Source organism: Diadema setosum, chromosome 13, assembly GCF_964275005.1.
Source record: "Diadema setosum chromosome 13, eeDiaSeto1, whole genome shotgun sequence".
Classification (NCBI taxonomy): domain Eukaryota; kingdom Metazoa; phylum Echinodermata; class Echinoidea; order Diadematoida; family Diadematidae; genus Diadema; species Diadema setosum.
This window is the reverse complement of record NC_092697.1, coordinates 8027974-8048157: the sequence shown is the minus strand read 5'-3', so window position 1 is coordinate 8048157 and position 20184 is coordinate 8027974. Positions and strand designations below refer to the sequence as shown.

The 20184-nt window shown below is 39.2% G+C and overlaps 1 protein-coding gene and 1 pseudogene across 1 annotated transcript; both read left to right on the top strand.

Moving 5' to 3' along the window:
* The first annotated feature begins 9085 nt into the window (after positions 1 to 9085).
* LOC140237144 (uncharacterized) lies at positions 9086 to 10039 on the top strand. The gene has a single exon (XM_072317085.1). The coding sequence runs from the start codon at positions 9086 to 9088 to the stop codon at positions 10037 to 10039; it is 954 nt and encodes a 317-aa protein (XP_072173186.1).
* A 1389-nt stretch (positions 10040 to 11428) lies between these two features.
* LOC140237142 (uncharacterized) lies at positions 11429 to 17502 on the top strand (annotated as a pseudogene).
* The last annotated feature ends 2682 nt before the right edge of the window (positions 17503 to 20184 follow it).

Here is a 20184-nt window from a genome sequence, read left to right as displayed (position 1 = left end):
TCTTCGTTTTTGGGGTTTTTTTTTGTTTGGGTTTTTTTGAGGGGGAGGGGCTTAAATGTATGTGTTATCTGTATACGAAATACTGGTGAGAAAAGATCAGAACATACATATGCGTATGTGTATTGTACATATCAAGTATTTGATACATCTATGGAAGGCTGTTGGGTTTCAATTATGGATTGGATTGTTAGTACACTTGTATTATGAAAGCCAGTATTTTCTTGAACTTGTATTATTCTAAGACAGAGATGAAATGCCATAAAGACCTATGGTAATCCATGCTGTTCGCTAGTTTGTCAATGTCTTTCAGCCAATCACGTATTGCACCTTGTCCATTGAATTATATATTGACTGCAGTTTGTAATTTTTAGAGATTCTATTATGAGTTTTTAAACACCCTTGTCTGTGAGAGCAGGACATGTATTATTCACTCTCAATACTGACAAAAGTTCTGGAATATTCAAAGTTTTTTTCTTTTCTCTTGCCCATAATTATTCAGTTTTTATCTATTTGTGTATATGAACAATGTAATAACTCTTTAAAGAAAAAAAAACCCACACAAACAGAAATCTCATCCATTTGAGAAATGTAAAGAGGAGCTTCCCTTTTCCCATGCTATCATGATGAACACTAACATGTAGAGATCATCCCACTAGTTCAAAAAGGTTTACAATGGTTCTGGAAGTTTTACACATCCATTTCTGTTATTGCTCCGTGCTAACTTCAAATTGCTAGTATTATTCAACTAATTATCAGTTATTTTATTTCATTCTTTAACGCTAATTAGGCGGGGCCTCGGAGGTCTCCCCCCCCCCCCCCCGACATTTCACGCGATGCATCACCATTGCATAAAGCTATCACCGCGATGTTTCATGACTTTTTTCTTTCGTGTCTCCCGCATCTTTTGACACCAAATTTGCAATACCACACCACTTGTAATTATCCATTGCCCTTGATTGGAGAAATATAATTGAATAACAGAAAATAAGAACAACCAAAGTGCATTGGACAAATTTTTGAGAGAGATAGAGAGAGAGAGAGAGAGGAAAAAAAAGGAAAAAAAAAATCCTAATATTTTTTATTTTTCAGTTATGGGAATGTGATAATGTATGTACAAGTTGGAATTCAAAATAGTCACATGCATGATTATCCTCATTTGCATTACTTCGCAAGTGGTCTGCGAAGATGATAGCCAAATATGGACGTAGGCTGTTCTTATATTCAGGTACATGCATTTTATTGTATGATGGAATTCAGTATCTATATCAACTTCCAACTTACAATAAAAGATCATTTGACAGTTTAAAGTATTGTTAATATGTACATGGTCTCACTGAGTATGTCGATTTAGTATCTGGTATACACTTTTTTTTTTTTTTTATTTAAAGGCTCGGGATTAAAGTGGACTTGTAGTTGGTAATAATGGCATACTTTAGACGGACAGGCAGCCAGTTGTATTTCATAGATGAGAATCACTACTGAATCTGATTTATTTATTCTTCTTCTGTAGTAACATCCATTTCATCATTGGCAAGAAATGTTTAACGTTATGTATAGGAATTAAATGAGATGGTTAACAGAGAAAGAATTATGTTAGATGCGTACAAGATACTGTGCTCGACTTCTGAACAGCTCATTAAGGTGTTTGTGTCAACAGGGTGTAGATCCGTGAAGTCCATGGTACTGCTCTGCATTATATTAAAAAAAAAAAAAAAAACAGACCCTTATTGCTAATAAGTGCCATAAATTTCATGAGAATTCTTTTCTCTCTTTTTTTTTTTGAATTGGGACTTTTCAGGCAATTTCCTGAATGGTTGAATTTGTGACCAAGAATTTTTTTTTGCAGGAAAAATGAAGGTTTTCCTTTTTCAAGAGAAAAGTTCCCACCTTTGAGCAGTAAGCAAAATCTTTGTGTTACTTGAACCAGAGATAGCCTCGTTACATTACTTATTAAAAATCAGTGCTTGGAATGGAGATGAAGTCCTGAGGCAAAGCCTCTACCTTTTTTTTTTTCCCCCACTTTCTTCTTTTTCTTGATCAAAATTCCACAGTCACAAGTGGACTGAATATGCACAAACCATTTGCCTTACAACACTACAAGCATAGATTTGAGTTTGTAGGACTACATGAAATACTTCACAGGCAGAACAAATTATTTATCCTTACCTCCCTTTGTCCATGTGGTAGTTGTGAATATATTTGTTTGGTATGTTTGTTTTTTATCACTACTGTACGAGCTGAAATTTTCATGTGCAGATATTTTCGCGAATTGCTACTTGGAGGACATTTACGCGTGTTGTTAATTTCGCGGTTGCGAGGGTCTAACTGAACTTACTTATTTGCGCATTGTTATTTTCGCGGTTCAAAGGCAATTCGCGAAATTCGCGAAAATAAAACCACCACGAAAATTTCAGCTCGTACAGTATTTTGTACCTGTTGTGGCTCCCACAAAGAAGTGGAGAATTGTCAAAACTTTTACAATTCAGGTGAATTTTGGACTGTACTCTATGTCAGGAAAGGTAGAGCTTTTGCAGTATTCAGACAGTACCTGTATTTTAATATCTGTACAGCTCACATTTTTGTTTTGAATATATGAAGAGTTTGTTTGCAAAAACCGATAAGTCCATATTTGCCAAATGGAGATATTTGCGATTAAAGGTCAAGAAAAATAAAGAGAATAATAAGAAAATTTTTGTTTCTTTTGACCATAACTTCAAAAATGTACCTTTATATGTAGTGACCAATATATCATTTAAAAGGTATTATTTTGCACTTTATGACAGAGACCGCACTTCAAAATCTTCAAAAATGGACTTATCGGTTTTTGCGAACAAACTCTTCATATATTTAATTTGCTTGCAATAAGAAAAGCATTGTACATTATTATCCACCAGACACAGATTTGCATTTCATAGCATAGTAAAAAAAATGTTCTGTTGCGATTTGTATTTCATAGCATACTAACAAATGTTCTGTTGCATTTTTGAGTGCCAATACCCGAGAGGCAGTATCATGGTATATTGTATTGTGGTTTTGGTGGTTGTATTTAAGATAAATCTATGAATTTAAGAATGATTCTTCCATTTTGTTTGTGTGCCTAGCCCTTTCATGCACTAAATTATAATGAAATTAGTATTTTTTGATCAGAAAAGGTTGTAGTTATTCATAAATATGTGATACCAGTCTTGCTCTGATAGTTGTAGCACACTCTCACCTTGCCTTGTAAAATTCTGACTCCTTTGCCATCTTGAAGTTATCTCATTCTTGGGAAGCACTTCTTCTATTTACTTCAGTAGTTAATATGACTTACAATATGTGTGTACAAATGCAAAGTGTAAATACAAATATATCTATTGCTCTCCCAAGTTACATACGTGTAACTGTACACTATTAAACTATGTGTAATATCTCATGCTAGGTGTGCTAATATTGTAGGCATGCTGTGTGAAGGGGAGTTGGTTGTGATATTGCTTACATGGTAGTTGATGCAAATAAAAAAAAAAAAAAAGAACAGAAAGGGACGATCTGTCTTCTTTGTCTTTTTTTTTTTTTTTTCTTAAATTGGTGTGTACGGTACTGCTCTAAAACTTTGACTGCCTATAAACCAACATATTCACAGTATAATTTTGTTCTGGCATACACGTGAATTCTAGATTGCACATTATAGCTTTAACCACATTTCTCATTCGTTGTTTGTCCTGAGGACATCCCATCCAGTGTAGTACATTTTGGTAGTCTGAGTGCACAAGGCAGTAAACTAGAGCATATTAGGTGAAGCATGAAATTATTGTATTAGGATGGCCAATGGTCACTGGTGGCCTGAGCATTGCAATGCACAGTTACCATGGCTGTAGTACGGTAACCTCCACTTGCCAAACACCGTGTTTACTACAAATATAATGATAACTATTATACCAACAGAAGTGTCTTTTAGTAGTGTCAGCAGTACCAATATACATGTATGTTTTATTTGTTATTTACCTTTTTCAATAACCTGGTCATAATTTGAGGTGAGGTACATTTGCAAAGTCCACAAGCAAATATAGTAATTTAGCTGATACTAAAACAGTGCATCAATGGAAAAATGGGCCAACTACAGCCTACCCTGTATACATGTATTGTATTCACAGCATGTAAAGGATGTATTTGGACCTCGTTCATAAAGACAAATTATTGATGAGTAAAAAGTGCTCATATGTGATCGTGCTACGAGTCACCCGGGATCAACCTGCTGCTTTTGATAGCAGTAGTCCTTTGCCATAAAAGAGGTTGGGCCAAAGAATGAACAAAGTATGGCCAATGGACAAGGTTGAGAAGTTATGCAGCAAGATTGAAAGGATGTATCCAAGTGTAACAGATACTTATCAGTATATCAATCTACAGTATATATCTATCTATCTACCTATCTTTCTATCTTTCTATTCACACACACACATACACACACATGCGCACACACATACGTGGCTATAGTGGAAATCAAGGACATGCTTTACCCACAAGAATTTTACCATATAACCGAAGATTCAAATATTACCATACAACCGAGGACTCATTACAGTAATGTTAATCGAGGACCTACAAATATGTACTCCTAAATTCAAAAGCAAACCGTCTGGAATGGTCTGCAAACCGAGGACGTCCTCGGTTTAAATGTACAGTTTGTGTGTATGTCCTCCTTTTCCACCATGGGTAAGTGCACACACACACCCGCACGCATGCACACACACACACACACACACACACACACACACAAACAAACAAACACAAAGTTAGAAAGAAACGGGGATGCCGGTTAGAATGAAAGAGAGGGTATGAAACACATCTACATGAAGCTGATTTGTACATGAAAGGGCCTAGGGAACTTTGATACTGCCAGGGTGCGGGCCTGAATTCAGGCTTTTGCCTAAAAACTGGCATCCCTGTAGATAGATTGGAAGATATGAAGAGTTTGTTTGCAAAAACCGATAAGTCCATTTTTGAAGATTTTGAAGTACGGTCTCTGTCATAAAGTACAAAATAATACCTTTCAAATGATATATTGGTCACTACATATAAAGGTACATTTTTGAAGATATGGTCAAAAGAAGCAAAAAAATTCTTATTATTCTCTTTATTTTTCTTGACCTTTAATGGCAAATATCTCCATTTGACAAATATGGACTTATTGGTTTTTGCAAACAAACTCTTCATATATACATATATATATATATATATATATATATATATATATATATATATATAATGAGAGAGAGAGAGAGAGAGAGAGAGAGAGAGAGAGGCTGAATGAACAGTGATGTGACACAAGGTGACACAGAATGGCTGGTATATTCCACTGTAGCTTACCATGGGGCACTTATGGTACAGACTGAGTATACTCCCATTATAACGAACACGTTTATAACGAAATAAATATTCCGGCCATAGCATTATCGGCTCTCTGTTTTTTATTGTTGATTTGTTTGGTTATAATGAAATTTTGATATAACGAAAGAAAACTGCTGGTCCCAAGGACTTCGTTATGACGGGAGTCCACTGTGTATAATACTTTTGTACAGACACAATAGACAGGAAATCACAAACGAATAATGCCAAGAGTGAGTAGGCACACTAGACATACACTGCACAAAAAGAATGGTAGGCATTTTGATTCAGAGACCAAGGTAACGATAACAGCTTGATTGGACAAGAATCAGAAGCATAAAAAGCAAACAACCAACCAACAAAAGTGTATACCAGATGGGATGGTAACAGGAATGCAAACACATATCTAAGGTGGAACACACAATTTTGCTCAGTTTCCACAGTGAATATTTCTATGCAAAACTGGACTGATCAAATTTCATTTAGAATACCCGCACCCTTCTGCAGTAATGTGATATATGTACATCAACATGCCACACAAGTGGTTCATGATTTTGTGTCTTAGCACGTACACAGAAAGAAAACCACAATATGTAGAAGTACTATGAAGACGTGGATATGCCAACACAAACACAAGGACGTACACACTAAAATACTTTTTTTTTTTTCCAGATAATCTTTATTTGATTTAATAATAATAAATTAACTCGAATGATGTTACACTTGTCTTTAATGTATGTATATACATTGTACACAAAAAATAGAATCAACGAGATCACTGAACCAAAGCATCTGCAGTAACTCTATGTATCTCTTAATGAAATGGTACCTGATAAAAACAATGCCATACACACACACCTTTGCATGGCTGAAGTAACATGGACAATAATTTTTTGGCTACATATGAGACAGCTTTTTCAATAGGGAAGAATAAAATCTCTGACAGAAAATATTCAGGCTAATACTGGTGCTAGGAATAGCTTTTGTCTGGGAATTAAATTCATGAAAAAACAAAACTTTTCTTGTATCTGATTTAGGACAAATAAAAATGTGGTAAGCACATTATCCTCAATAATACTTTCATCTCCTACCTAGGTCGACATACATTTTAACAAGTCTTGTTCTACAAGGAAACCCTATTGTAATGACTTCAGCAGGGCACTGATTTCTACCTTACACCCTAAAGCAGTAGTCAACCTCATGAGAATACTGATAAGAGACCAGCTAAAAAAAAACAGTAATGGTACCAACATACATTTCGAATATGTTACTGACAGTTTTGCTGATAATATGGGGCACTGTAAAAGTGGAAATTTTTGCGGTGATGAAATTTTCGCGCAACCAGAAACTAGTGCAAAAATACTGTAATAGCACACAAATATTTTTGCTTGCCATATGTTATAGTAGTTCATGTCTTGATTCCGCAGAATTAAAAACACACCAAACTCTTCTTATCTGGCCAAGCGCGAAAAATCAGTCGCACAAAAATATCCACTTTTACAGTACAGTATGCATCGAGATGGGAATGTAATTCCTAAATGAAACCAGAAAATCTTCTGTAAAATCAAAGTGGCAATAATCACTAACTGTAATAATTCCAGTAGGCTCTAAATGCATGCTTTATTTCCGCCAATATTTGGCTTTTTACGTATGCACCCATGTTACTGCATTCTGGAACATGTCAAATTTGCGAAAATTGTTTGTGATCACACAGTCATGTACCCTCACTTCAGCTTTGACCGTGACATTTACTGATTTTCTTCTCTCTCTTTTCTTTTCTTTCTTTTTTTTTTTTTTTTAATGAGAAATTGCACCAAGATATAGGTATTAATGACATGAGGACTGTGCAATATGGGTGCAAAGGTCATCAGGCCCGTGTTCATGTGCTTACATTTTCTCCTGGAAGGATAACTGGATAAAAGGGAGAATAAAATATTAAAGGGTAGTGGTAGAGGAAATACCGAGATCAGGAAGAGAACTGCATGTTTGAAAGGTCACGGACAGACAGTAGAGGACTAACAATAGTCAATGCAAGAAATCAGAAGAATGAATGATGCAAAATAAACATGATGGTATAGTGACCAGGTAAAATGGTAGGAAAAAGGGGGCAAAGATCAAAATGATAGTCTGCAAGTGTACACTGAATCCCTGTTGAACGTGTATTCAAAGTGTGTTCAGTCAGCCCACGTTCTGACAAAATACACCGACTAAATTAACGCATGAGCAAAGAAAAATTGGGCTGATGTAACAAAGAGGATTCCAAGCTGCATTACTAATGCACAGAAGTTACTGAATGGTGATCAGAGTACACTTGCTTCTCTATATTTTCACAGACATGGTTGAGGAATGTCTGAATACGAACAGACTCTATGGGGGTTGAAATCCAAGTCAACCGAGAAAGAAAGGCTGTTTCACAAACACCAACTGAAGAAGTGATCGCCCCTTTGTATGCAAACCTGGGGCTCAGTTGTTGAAAGATGTTGAGCCACCCCTGGGCCCTGTTTCGTAGAGCTGTTCGTAAAGTTACGAATAACTTACCAGCGACTGGTGATCAGTTCTTGTGCTGAATTATGGAAATTCTGAGAAGCATAGTACATTAGAACTGATCACCAGTCGCTCGTAAGTTGTTCGTAACTTTAAGAACAGCTTTATGGAACATCCCCCTGGAGGTGCCTAAAACATCCTGCTTAACCCAACCAACCAACTGTCCATGCCCATGCTCGTACACAACTGCCACGTCCACTTGGACCAGATACAGGCTAGAGTTGGGAGACGGAAAACTTGCAGCTTTTCATCAGCCACACCAGGAGGGCTGTTGCACTTTCCAACCCAGTTGGTGCGGACGGAGCCACAGTGAATTTTTGTGAACCTCCAACATACCACGAAACAGTAGTTCCTAAGAGTACATTACAAGATGACGGAGGGGATTAATCAACTGCCATGCCTCCAGAGCAACAAATGGTCTCTCAGACCACTTTGAACAAGTGGCTGTGCGACTCACAAGTAGTAAGGATAAGTGAGGCAAGAATGGACTACTCAGAAATTCAGATGGAACTAAAATGGCAGAATGGAACTCACATGAAAGAAAGACTAAATGACTCAGGAAAGGAATCTTAATCAAACAGAGTTCTCCCGAACGTGAAGCATAATATACCATGGAACTAAAACGAAAGGAGAGGGTAGTCAATAAATTCCTCAGAACCCATGCGTGACACCACCAGTCTGAATGACCTATATGCTGGATTATTAAATTAGGCCAGGCTTAGCTGCATGAAAGTGTAGCGCTACATTCTACATCGTACATGTTACATTTATTTAACCGTCCATATTATGAGTGTCTTACAATGTCATTTTATTACACTCTTCTCACATTTAATTGTAACTGGTGCAATATTTCAACTCGAACATACCAGAGTTATTTTCATGGTAAATACAGAAAAGGGAATATTTTGACTCATATTGCTTATTTGTGTGAACTTCTTTCCAGGTATATCATAAAGTTTAAAAAAAAGGGAGACTGATTGTGTGAACACGTATTTTGCTTGTGTGGTTGTAGATGCGATTTTATTCTAATAATTCTAGTAGCTCTAACGTTAAAACAACAACAACACACATACACATTTATTGCCAAATTTAAATCAATTTTCCCATATTGGTGACCCCGACGTGATAGTTTACATAGGGCCAATTTCACATCTTTCATTCTTCATCCTTCACTACTACAATGGCCGACGAGGATAACGCTACCCCCGCCGCCACGACATTGACACCTGCGGTCACGGCGATCAGCCTCAAGCTCCCCCCTTTTTGGCCCAATAATCCCACCCTCTGGTTTGCTCAGGTAGAGGCGCAGTTCACCACCAGGAGCATCACCACTCAACAAACGCGTTTCGCCTATGTGATCTCCTCCCTGCAACCAGAGATAGCGCAGGAAGTGAGGGATTTCATCATCTCCCCTCCCGCCACCGATGCATACGACAAGCTGAAGGCGGAGCTTATCAAAAGGACCACTGTATCAGAGCAGAGGCGGCTTCATCAGCTACTCACGGCGGAGGAGCTGGGCGACCGTAAGCCATCTCAACTCTTACGCCGCATGAAACAACTGCTCGCGGACGCTACTTTAGAGGACAGCATTCTCAAACAGCTGTTTTTACAATGTCTACCTAACAACGTTCAGCAGATTTTGGCATCTACGTCCACTGAAGTCACCATTGAGCAAGTTGCTGAACTTGCAGACAAGATTGTCGAGGTCGCAACGCCACTATTGGTGACAACAGTGGCAGCACCGTCATCCATATCCCAGTCCTTCCCCGCCCCGTCGGCTACCCTCCTACCGATGACTCCCAGTCCTCCGGCGGCGGATCCAGTAGCGCACCTCACTACACAGGTTGCCATGCCAACAACGCAGGTGTGTGCACTAGCCTCCCGTCTAGACGAGTGGGGGCGTCAGCAGTCCAGAGGCGGCAACTGCGGCCGTGGAAGCGGGTCGCGCAGTACATCGCGGAAGCGAACCGCCTTTCAACAACATCATGCTGGCAGCCTACGGCAGCCTACGCAACCGCAGCATTCGGCACCGCACCAGCCCACACAATTGCAGCAGTCGCCACGAACGACGCGCACCGGTAAGCGAGTACATTGGCCAGCTCGCTACGTACAGTACATGTATTTCGACACTTGAACTTTTCAACCCCTACTTTGTTTACATTTCATCATCGATCCCTTGTTTTTAGTCTTCGTCTTCATGGACTTCTTCACTAGCGATCTGGGAGGGGGCTAAATGTAGCACTACATTCTACATTCTACATCGCACATGTTACATTTATTTAACCGTCCATATTTTGAGTGTCTTACAATGTCATTTTATTACACTCTTCTCACATTTAATTGTAACTGGTGCAATCTTTCAATTTGAACATACCAGAGTTATTTTTATGGTAAATACAGAAAAGGGAATATTTTGACTCATCTTGCTTATTTGTGTGAACTTCTTTCCAGGTAAATCATAAAGTTTAAAAAAGGGAGATTGATTGCGTGAACACGCATTTTGCTTGTGTGGTTGGAGATGCGATTTTATTTTAACAATTCTAGTAGCTCTAACATTAAAACAACAACTACAACACACATACACATTTATTGCCAAATTTAAATCAATTTTCCCACAAAAGGTAGAAAATCTGCCATCCCTGCTAAAACGTATTGCAGTATGGGGTACTTGTTCTTCCTAGATGGCAGTCAGCATATCTCACCTACGTGCGGTATGTGTAGGCCTATGTGGCTGTCCGTCATAATAAGACCTTATTAGCTGCAATGGCCCAACATGTCCGATGTTCATTTCCAACGTAAGCGCATAGCACTAGCATTCACTAGCACCAGTGGCACAGGTAGTTCTGTTTGCGATTTTTGCGAGGAACCTAGTGTCAGGGCCAGCTCGTTTGCTGATTCAACAAGTGAAATTTCAGATTTTCAGTGCAATTGATCAGTACTTACACCAACATTACTACCAATTTGAAATGCAATGATCACATCGTCTTCGGAATTCGAGCCTATTCGAGCCTCTTTTCAATGTCAGAACACTTTCCCAAGATCCACGCAGGGACATGATCAATGCACATCTGATTTTTCTGATTACCTGAATGGACACATCTTCTAATGTCCCCGGAAGATCATACTATAAAGAGGTAAGCATCAATGTCATCCAAAATTTACATTTGAGATTATATCAACGTGAGATGAGGTATGTTCCTTCATACAACAGCAAACGTTAGCCCACAAAAGCGAAGGCCAAGCAAAGCAAGCGTGGGTGGTAATAAAGTAAAAGAGGTAACTATGGTCCCCTAATCTAATCTTGTAATAAAAGTGGAATCTGGAGTAAACCCACTGCCCTCGGCCCTATAGACCCAAAGGTCCCACACAGTTATCCTACGTCGTTTTAAATTATTGGGTATCGGTCGAGGTATGGAAACAGGAGATTGATTGTCTTCAGTTCAATGAGGGTTGTAATCCTAGTACACTGGCCAGATTGGTCCATAGGTCATTATGCAGAGAGGCAGGCCAATTCATTCCTAATATGGAGATCGAGGCCACAGTCGAGGAAATTGTCAGTAAACTAGAAGGATTTAATGGAGCAGTAGAATTGGGAGTAGTATCGCTCAAAAGATTATACTCCTCTAATAAAGGGCAAGGCGAACCAATTACAGCGTACAGTGCAAGGCTGCCGCTTACTAGCCGCTTACTAGCGGTGAGGCTCAAGATAGGGGCAGTATCTCTCCTTTCATTTGTAATTAGGTTTTCCCGGCCACTGCAGCAAGTGTTACTACTTGGTGATTCACTCTGATGAATATTAACAAGCATTTTTCAGCAGATTCTCAAGTCAGTGTTCACCAAATACCAGGAGCAACATATCAATGGGTAAAATCATTATGTACAGAAAACAGACTTTTGTGATGAGTAAACAACAGTTATAACCCACGTCAGGACAAACAACTTGCACCGAAGTGTTTCGGAGAAACATGAACCACACTTTCTGCTCTTGATAGCTACAGTACATTCCGCTGAATATTTGGCTTGATGTATCGTACCCCCTTCTGAAGCCCCTCAAGGTCATGGAGAAGGTCCTCATTAATTGTGGAAGAAATAGGAGCCAGGGGAACATGCCTAAAGTTGCTGTAGGAAGGTCCAAGAGGGCTGTAGAGTCAATGCCGGCAGTTTGCAAGCATGTCAAAAATTTGAAGAATTCAGATCTCGAGCTGCTGTCATCAACCTGTACAAGAACCTCACACGAAATGGTAGGAAGGTTGCAAATGCACCAAATTAAAAATGCATCCACTCAAACCTTCAACCGCACCATAAGTCAGTACCCTGAAGATCATTGCAATCGCTTGACGAGGAACTTCTAATGAAGCTCCTTTGTTACGCCATAGGAAGTGATTTCCTTATTGTACCCCATATTACAGTGCAATTCAATCGCATGAGTAGGCTGGAGCGGAGGATAATGCACATACTTGCAGTGCCACTGTTGATGTTCTACTCACACTACCTACATTGAGTTCAGAACAGAGAAGGGACTACATTTCAAACTGAATTTATTGGGATGGGAGCTCTGAACCCTTAAGCCTTGATAGCATTATGGCAGGAAGTCTTTAACAGGTATGGAGAGGGGAAGATATCATATATTACTCTACCGCATCCCCACCTTTGCATAGTGAAGAACCAGACCATGGGCTAAATCCACTAAATAGGATTTTAACAGTAGCAGTACTTTCCCCTTTTATGCTGCTGGTCTTCTCTCATTGCGAGCATGTTGGGGGAAGAGACACTTGTCAACCACATCCTCCTCAAGGATTTTATCTGCTCTAGGCAAGATGGAAGAAGTTATTCCCTAGAACACTCTGGAAATGAGTGATTTTGTAGAATATGAAAGAGATTGATAAACTGCTCCTACTAGTGTTTTTCATTTTTTATTTTCTACATATTGTAGATGTGATGTAGTATGCTAGTTGAGAACCTAAGGTCATGTAATATATCAGAAGCTTTCTGGGACTCATCCAACATGTGGTAGTCTTGAGAGACCTTCACACCAGACAGCAGTTATATCTGTGTCAACAGCGAAGTGCTATGCCTACTTCTGTTTCAACTTCATCACTTACTGTTAGCAATCCTTCATCACCTTCAGCAACCACTACACCAGGTTCGACAATCATAACAACTGCTAAATTCATGCAGATTATTTGTGAATTATGCACGCCTTCTACTTTCATAATTGGGGAATCAGTGAGCTTGATTACTTACCTGGAATCTTCTCTTTTTTTTTAATGACACCAGACTATGGGCTAAAAAAAGAAGAAAAAGAAAACAAACAAAAAACCCAGGTAACAAGAGAGGTTATTCCATGTGCACGCAGGATTGAATGTCCTAAGCTTGGGAAGCTGTGGGAGAATGGGTAGAAATTAAATCAGAACAGGTCTTCATGTCAATCCAACAGTACACGCACCGTCTATCCCGGAGGGGTGTACGTCACACCATCAACCGACTTCAAGGAGTTGGAGAGTAAAGGAATTCATGCTCCGGAGATCGATTGCTATTTGCCCTACTTTGCTGTATATGACTTTGAATGCATGCTACAACACTATGATGACATCACAAACACAGATTCGCTAACATTTACCCAAGAATATATGTATTCCAATCAGCGTCTCGGTCAACAGTAACAGGGATATGATGCTCCTCAATGCTTTGACTCTAACAGAAATCCATCTATGCCCTCATTATGTAACTGGTCACCTACCTCCATGAAATAACAACCAAAGTTGTCAAATACTACAGGAAGGGCATCCTAGTACATTTGTAGCAGCCATAGACAAAGAAACATTCAACAGCAGTCCTCTTAGCAGTGGCTGTGAAGAGACCCCTCACGGGTGACAGGGTTTTTAAGAGATAGGGCTGACCCGCCGAACATATACAACGACACAGAGATGCTCAAGAGGTATCGCTTTACCAGACAAGGAGTCACTGGAATTCTAAAGTTTTGTAATAAGATTGCCTGATGAATCCTTGCCTTTTAGTTCCCATTTTGTGAGATTTAACTTTTAATCCTCTCCCTATAAACAGGTTGCTCTTGGCAACGGATATGCCATCACCTACTGGGAAAGCAAAAGACCAATTCAATGTATGCCAATTCCCTGGCCATCATGTTGTGGGGGATGGGGATGCTCAAGGAGAGGAGCTTGCATGGGAAGCCTTGCCCCCGACACAAAAAGTTAGCAGACCACAAGGTCAAGCCCCCAATCACTCCAGCAAAGCTTGGTTAGTTCTGACGATACACATAATTAAGCAGGACCAGCAGAGGAAGAAGGCGAGAAAGAGAAGACAGCTATTCATGTAAACAGAATGAAATAGCCCGTATCCAGGCAATTACCCCCAGAGGGCAATTACCCCCCCCCCCCCCCCCCCCCCGGCTAAATACTGATTAGTGGTAAGGTTAGAGTTAAGATTAGGGTTAGGGTTAGGTTTAGTGTTAGGAGTTTGGGTTATGGTTAGGATTAGTTTCAGGATTAGGATTAGGATTAGGGACAGGGGAAGGGTCAGGGGTAATTGCCCAGGGGGTAATTGCCCTAGACCAGAAATAGCCAGATGAATCTTGGTCCGTTTAGTTCCCATTTTGTGAGATTTAACTTTTAATCCTCTCCCTATGAACAGGTTGCTCTTGGCAACGAGCACACCTAATCACTTTAATATCTATTTTAATCAGAGCTGCTCTTGACCCTAAATTGGGGAAAGATTGCATTTTTTCCCCTCTTACTTTGCAATGCCCCCCCCCCCAAAAAAAAAAAGAATAAATATTATTAAGAATAAAAAATGTCGCTATTTCAGGACTTTGACCTGCCAAGGCTTGTGCAACTTTTAAAACCAGACTTGCATCAGTCGGGCCTACTGTTATGAAGTCTTTTGACATGTTGCAGATGCATGTCAGCCCCAAAACTGCTATTTGTATATAAATCCCAAGAAAAGTGGGTTTCCCAGGAAAATCATAAATGCTTCAACATTTGCTCGTATAACTTTGATGTTATTGAGTTTGTGTTAATGATTTACATTTAGTATGTAATAAATTTAGAGAAAAATGATGAAATGCAGAAATGCATAGAAATTACAAAAATACTGAAATATTTGAGATATTATTTTGAAATTGCAGCTTTTCATGCTGTAAAATTGTGAAACTTGCTATTATAACTAATCATGCACTTAATAGGAATTCTCCAACTCTAATATATGGTATATGTGGCAAAATATTAGTTGCATAAATTTGCATAGTTTAACAAAAATGCAAAAGTGATCATTTTCCCAAAGATATACATATGTACATTATGCATTCTTTTAGAGCTCATTGCACAATAAGTGTGCACCAAACTTTGTCAATGTCACGTTCGTCTCAATTTGTGAGAGTCCGAGTTGAGATTTGCACGCTTTTCAAACATTTTCTTTGGACATCCTTTTGTTATGTTGCTCCCTTGTTCATTTTGTTTTGTGGAATAAACACACGTACACATACGGTGTACCAAATAAAAGACTTCAATTTGTTTTGTTGAATACACAATGAATACACAAAATACAAAAACTTTGCACTCTTTACAGGAGCTCATAATTTCTCTTTTTTGGGGGATGCAAGGTATCTTCAGTAAAGTTTGCATTATTTGAATGATTGAAAGAACCAAATATGTTTTCATTTTATTTCTGATATTCACTATGACACACCTGGATAATGTTTTTTTTTTTTACCAAAATAAGAAAAGAATAAAGCATAATTTTTCCTTCTTTTCACTTTTACCTTGCAGCCTCCTCATCGTAAAACAACAACGTCATCTTCAGATTAAAGTTCGTTCCCAAGCGACCCAATGAGAGCATCGGAATCCAGCTACATTCCAAGTGATCACCAGAGTGAACCCGAGGAGGAGTACGATATTGAGGCGCCATTACATACCACATGTGTTCAGCAAGCCAAATACCTGGTCTTCGAGGAAAACCTGGACATGCTGTTCGATAGTCTACTGCGCTGCGAGGTCTGCCAATGCCCTGTAGACGAGAAGCAGAAGTCTACATCTGGTACCCTCCTTCGAGTGAAGCTGATCTGTTTGTCTGGGCATGTAATGCTGAACTGGGCGTCACAACCCATCATTAACCAGACAGGTGCAGGAAACATTCTTTGTGCAGCTGCTACCCTTTTTAGTGGTTCCACTGAGAAGCAAATGCGAACCTTTACATCCATACTGGGGTTAGAGTACATCGGCAAATCAGCTTTCTTCGATTATTAGAGTAATCTTCTACTGCCAGTGATTAATGAGTACTATCTGGGTCACATTGCCCCTCTCCGCAGTGTCCGAACCAGCACACCAGAGGTATGTGGAGATGGACGGTGTGATTCACCAGGCTATTCAGCCAAATACTGCACATACTCAATGATGGACCGCCACACGAACGAAATCATTGCCTCGGCTTTGGTGCAGGTGTCGGAGACCACAAGCTCTGTGGCTATGGAGAAGCTTGGCTTTCAGCGATGCATGGAGAGCCTTGCAGCAGATCATGTCATACCATCGCTCGTGGCTACAGACAGGCATGTTGGCATTTGTGCTCTGATCAAGAAGGACTACCCAAACATTGTTCACCAATTTGATGTATAGCATCTTGCCAAATCAGTCAAAAAGAAACTTCTTGAGGCGGCCAAGAAAAAGTCATGTGAAGCGCTTGCACCTTGGATACAGTCAATATCGAATCATCTGTGGTGGTGCGCGGACTCATGTGATGGTGATGCTGATCTTCTGGTGGAGAAGTGGACCTCCCTAACGTTCCACATCACAGATCAGCATGAATGGGAGACTGGTGACCAGATCCATTGTTGTGCCCATGGTGAATTGGAAGAAGAGGATCGAGCCTCCAAAGCCTGGCTGGAGAAGGGAAGTCCATCCCATCAAGCCCTCAATGATGTCATCTTCTCAAGGCAAATCCTGAAGGACATCCGTCTCTTGACGAAAGCTTGCCACACTGGCGAGCTCGAAGTCTTCCATGGTGCAATGCTAAAGTACTGTCCCAAGCGACTGGCCTTTGACTACCTAACTATGCAGGGTCGCACTCAGCTAGCTATACTGGACCACAACCTCAACACACAGAGGAAGCAGGCTGTAGTTCATCATCCAATGCGAGGGTCTAGTGAAGAAGGAGCTCTGCGTTTCAAGGTTGTGTGGTCCAAGTCAACCAAACGTTGGGTACTGAAGCAGGTTCGTGAAGAGAGGAAATATGGGTACTTGTACGAGATGATGGAGATGGTTGTGAGGAAGAAGGTTAACAACGAACCTCTCCTCGTTCCTCAAGCCCCTGAGCTTCCACGGAATATTGCACCTCTCTCTGCACAACCAAAACAGGAACTAATTGAGATGTTTGAAACAAGGTTTAACAGGGTTTGAATTAGACTTGTCTTCCAGTCTTACATTTTCAGTCATCAGTTAGGTAACCTTCACCCTAAAGTTTCCTTTTTACACACACTTGCACTGAGAGACCTATATGCTCATGCTGCTTTTTTAATATCCACTAGAACTAACATAAGCAGATCTTATCTAAGATGCAAGAAATACTGTACAATAGATGTTGTTATACAGCAATTAAGCCAGAATTAAGGAAGTGGGTGATGATTGAAAACACTTTGTAGGCATCCTGTTCATTTGCTCCTACAAGTGCAATTCTAGTGTTTATGACCCATTCTAGCTAAACACAGTACAGTGTACTTGTTGTCAATTCAGAAATCAAGGTAGTGTGTGAGATTTACAGTGGTTCTTAAATTAGATTGTAATCTCAGATACACATCCATTATAAGGTAATTTGGGGCTTTGAGACACTATTCTCAGATCTCCTAAATCACTAAATCAGTATTTCCTTCCAGAGGTTTTTTTTTTTTTTTTCATGTTTTTATTAGTCATTGTTCCAGTGAGGATAAAGTTTGGAATAATTTCATATTGTGTTTGCAATGTTGATACACTTACCTTTCAGTTTAAAATATGTTCACAAATTATGTGTTATTATTATCTTTTTTTTTGACAAATTAAGTAAAAATCCAAGATTTTAAGTTGGCGACAAGTGTGTTGTTATGCTAGATCTGGTCTCATTTGTCTTTCTGTAACTTGTTTGATTTTCGTAAGAACATCACCGGGAATATTCGCATTGATAGTGTGCATTACAGAACTGTTGTATTTTTTTTTTTTCTCAGATTCTGATCAGATGGTCTGAACACCCCTGTTTACATTTGCCAAGAGAAATTTTGTCATTTTGACAGAAATACAGTTTGACTATTGCAGGAAGTTTAGAATTGTTTCTCTTTCTCTCTGTTTTGTTTGAAGATATGCAGATAAGATTGTTGCAAAGTGGAGCCTTTTCACTTCTTATATCATAATGGTCGTGAATTAGACTGCACATTATTGTCTCAGTGAGGCATTGATGTTTATAGCTGACATACCAAGCTTGAAAAAGTGGATACATTTGAGACAGTTCTTCAGGCAAAGTCCTGTATTTGTTTTTTTGTTTGTCTTTAGTTTAAGTACATGTTTACCAGAGACCCTGAATGAAACTATTTTCTCTGTTCAATATGGTTTAACTGTGTACTAAAGTATTTGTAATTGGATAGGAGGCAGGTATCTAATTTCCACTCTCCAGTACTGAAAACTGTTTTTCAGTTAGTACTTGGTACTAGGTACTCATCCTGTGTAATGGTGGTTTTTAGCTTTTTTAGGAACCATGTTTTATTTACCTTTGGAAACATACCTTGGAAGTGGGCTTACAGTTCCACAGAACTTATTTGCCCCTCTGTGCCAAGAAAGGTGATTACTTTCTGTGTGACAGGCTTTATGCAGCTGGAGTGCATGGGCATTTGAAAACTTCATCAAGGTTATAGTCATCTATCTTACTGGATCTTGCCCAAATTTCTTTTTGATTTGTTTTGAATATGTTGATTGAAGTGCTCTCTACTACATACATTTATGATGGTGGACTGTTCCATTCTGATATCACTCTGACAAAATGATTGCCTCAACTTTGTGTTAACATGCTTCTTCAGAATCTTGAATTGATGTCCTCTGTTTCAGCTGCCAGCTGAAAAGTCAACAGAAATCAATTCCTTGTACAGTTTGGTAGGTTTGTATCATGTCTGATCTACATGTATGATTAGGCCAGTGAAGGTAGCTTTAGGTGTTTAAGCTGTGATGTGTATTGCAGATGTCGCAGGGCATGTACTAGTCTTGTTGCTCGATGTTGCACCTTTTTCACAGTACAGTGTCTTTCTTCATATTGTATAAGGATGCCATATGGGTGCACAGTATTCTAAACAAGGTCGGACTTATGACTTGCAGGAGTAGTTGCAGGAGGCCTTTCTCATGTATATGTATGCATGTCATAATTACATAGATGTGGGCACTGTCCTTTTTCATTTTGCTGAAACAAATTGTTACAAGCAAACTGTTTATTAAAGTAAAGTTGTCAATTGCAATAGGGCCAGGAGTCTAATTTACACTCATATTTCTGTGTTCAATAGAGAGCCGACTGTATAAAAAAGAGAGTTACCCAACCTTGAAAGGGAACATTCTGTTTTAGCTTTGCCATTTCAAACATCAAAATAAGTGTTTCTACATGTTTTGTTGAAGTCTGAAAATGATAGTGATACATGGTGGAAAAAAAGTTAACTACAACTGTATTTCAGAAATGAATATGCCAGTTAATAAATTGGAAATATACGTGCATGTTCACCTTATTCTTCAACAAGGTATGGTATAAGTTCACAATGAGCATATGAGAACATAGTGTCAACAACCATTTCCATTATGGGATGCTCAGCAATTTGTTTGGGCCTATATGATTCAATGTGGATACTCTCTGAAACCATTTACTGTAAAAGTGGAAATTTTCGCGGTGTTGACATTTTCGCCCATTTCGTGCAATCAGAAAGTAGCGCGAAAATAAAAGCATGTGAATATTTTTGTTTGCCATATGTTCCTGTAGTTGATGTCTTGATGTCGCGGAATTAAAAACACATGAAACTCTTCTTACTCTGCCGAGCGCGCGAAAAATTAGTCGCGCGAAAATATCCACTTTTACAGTAGTAGTCAAAGTACCATAGACTTCAGCTCATTACATGGTTGTGAGAAATAGAATCTATGATGCTCGGAACTTACAGGCAGTACCAAATTGTGTTCCGTGGCTTTACTGTAATATGTATGAAATAGATTTGTTTTCCCGCTTGAGAAATGGATTGTGTTTCAAATTTATTGTGACAAACATGAAAGTAGCACAGAG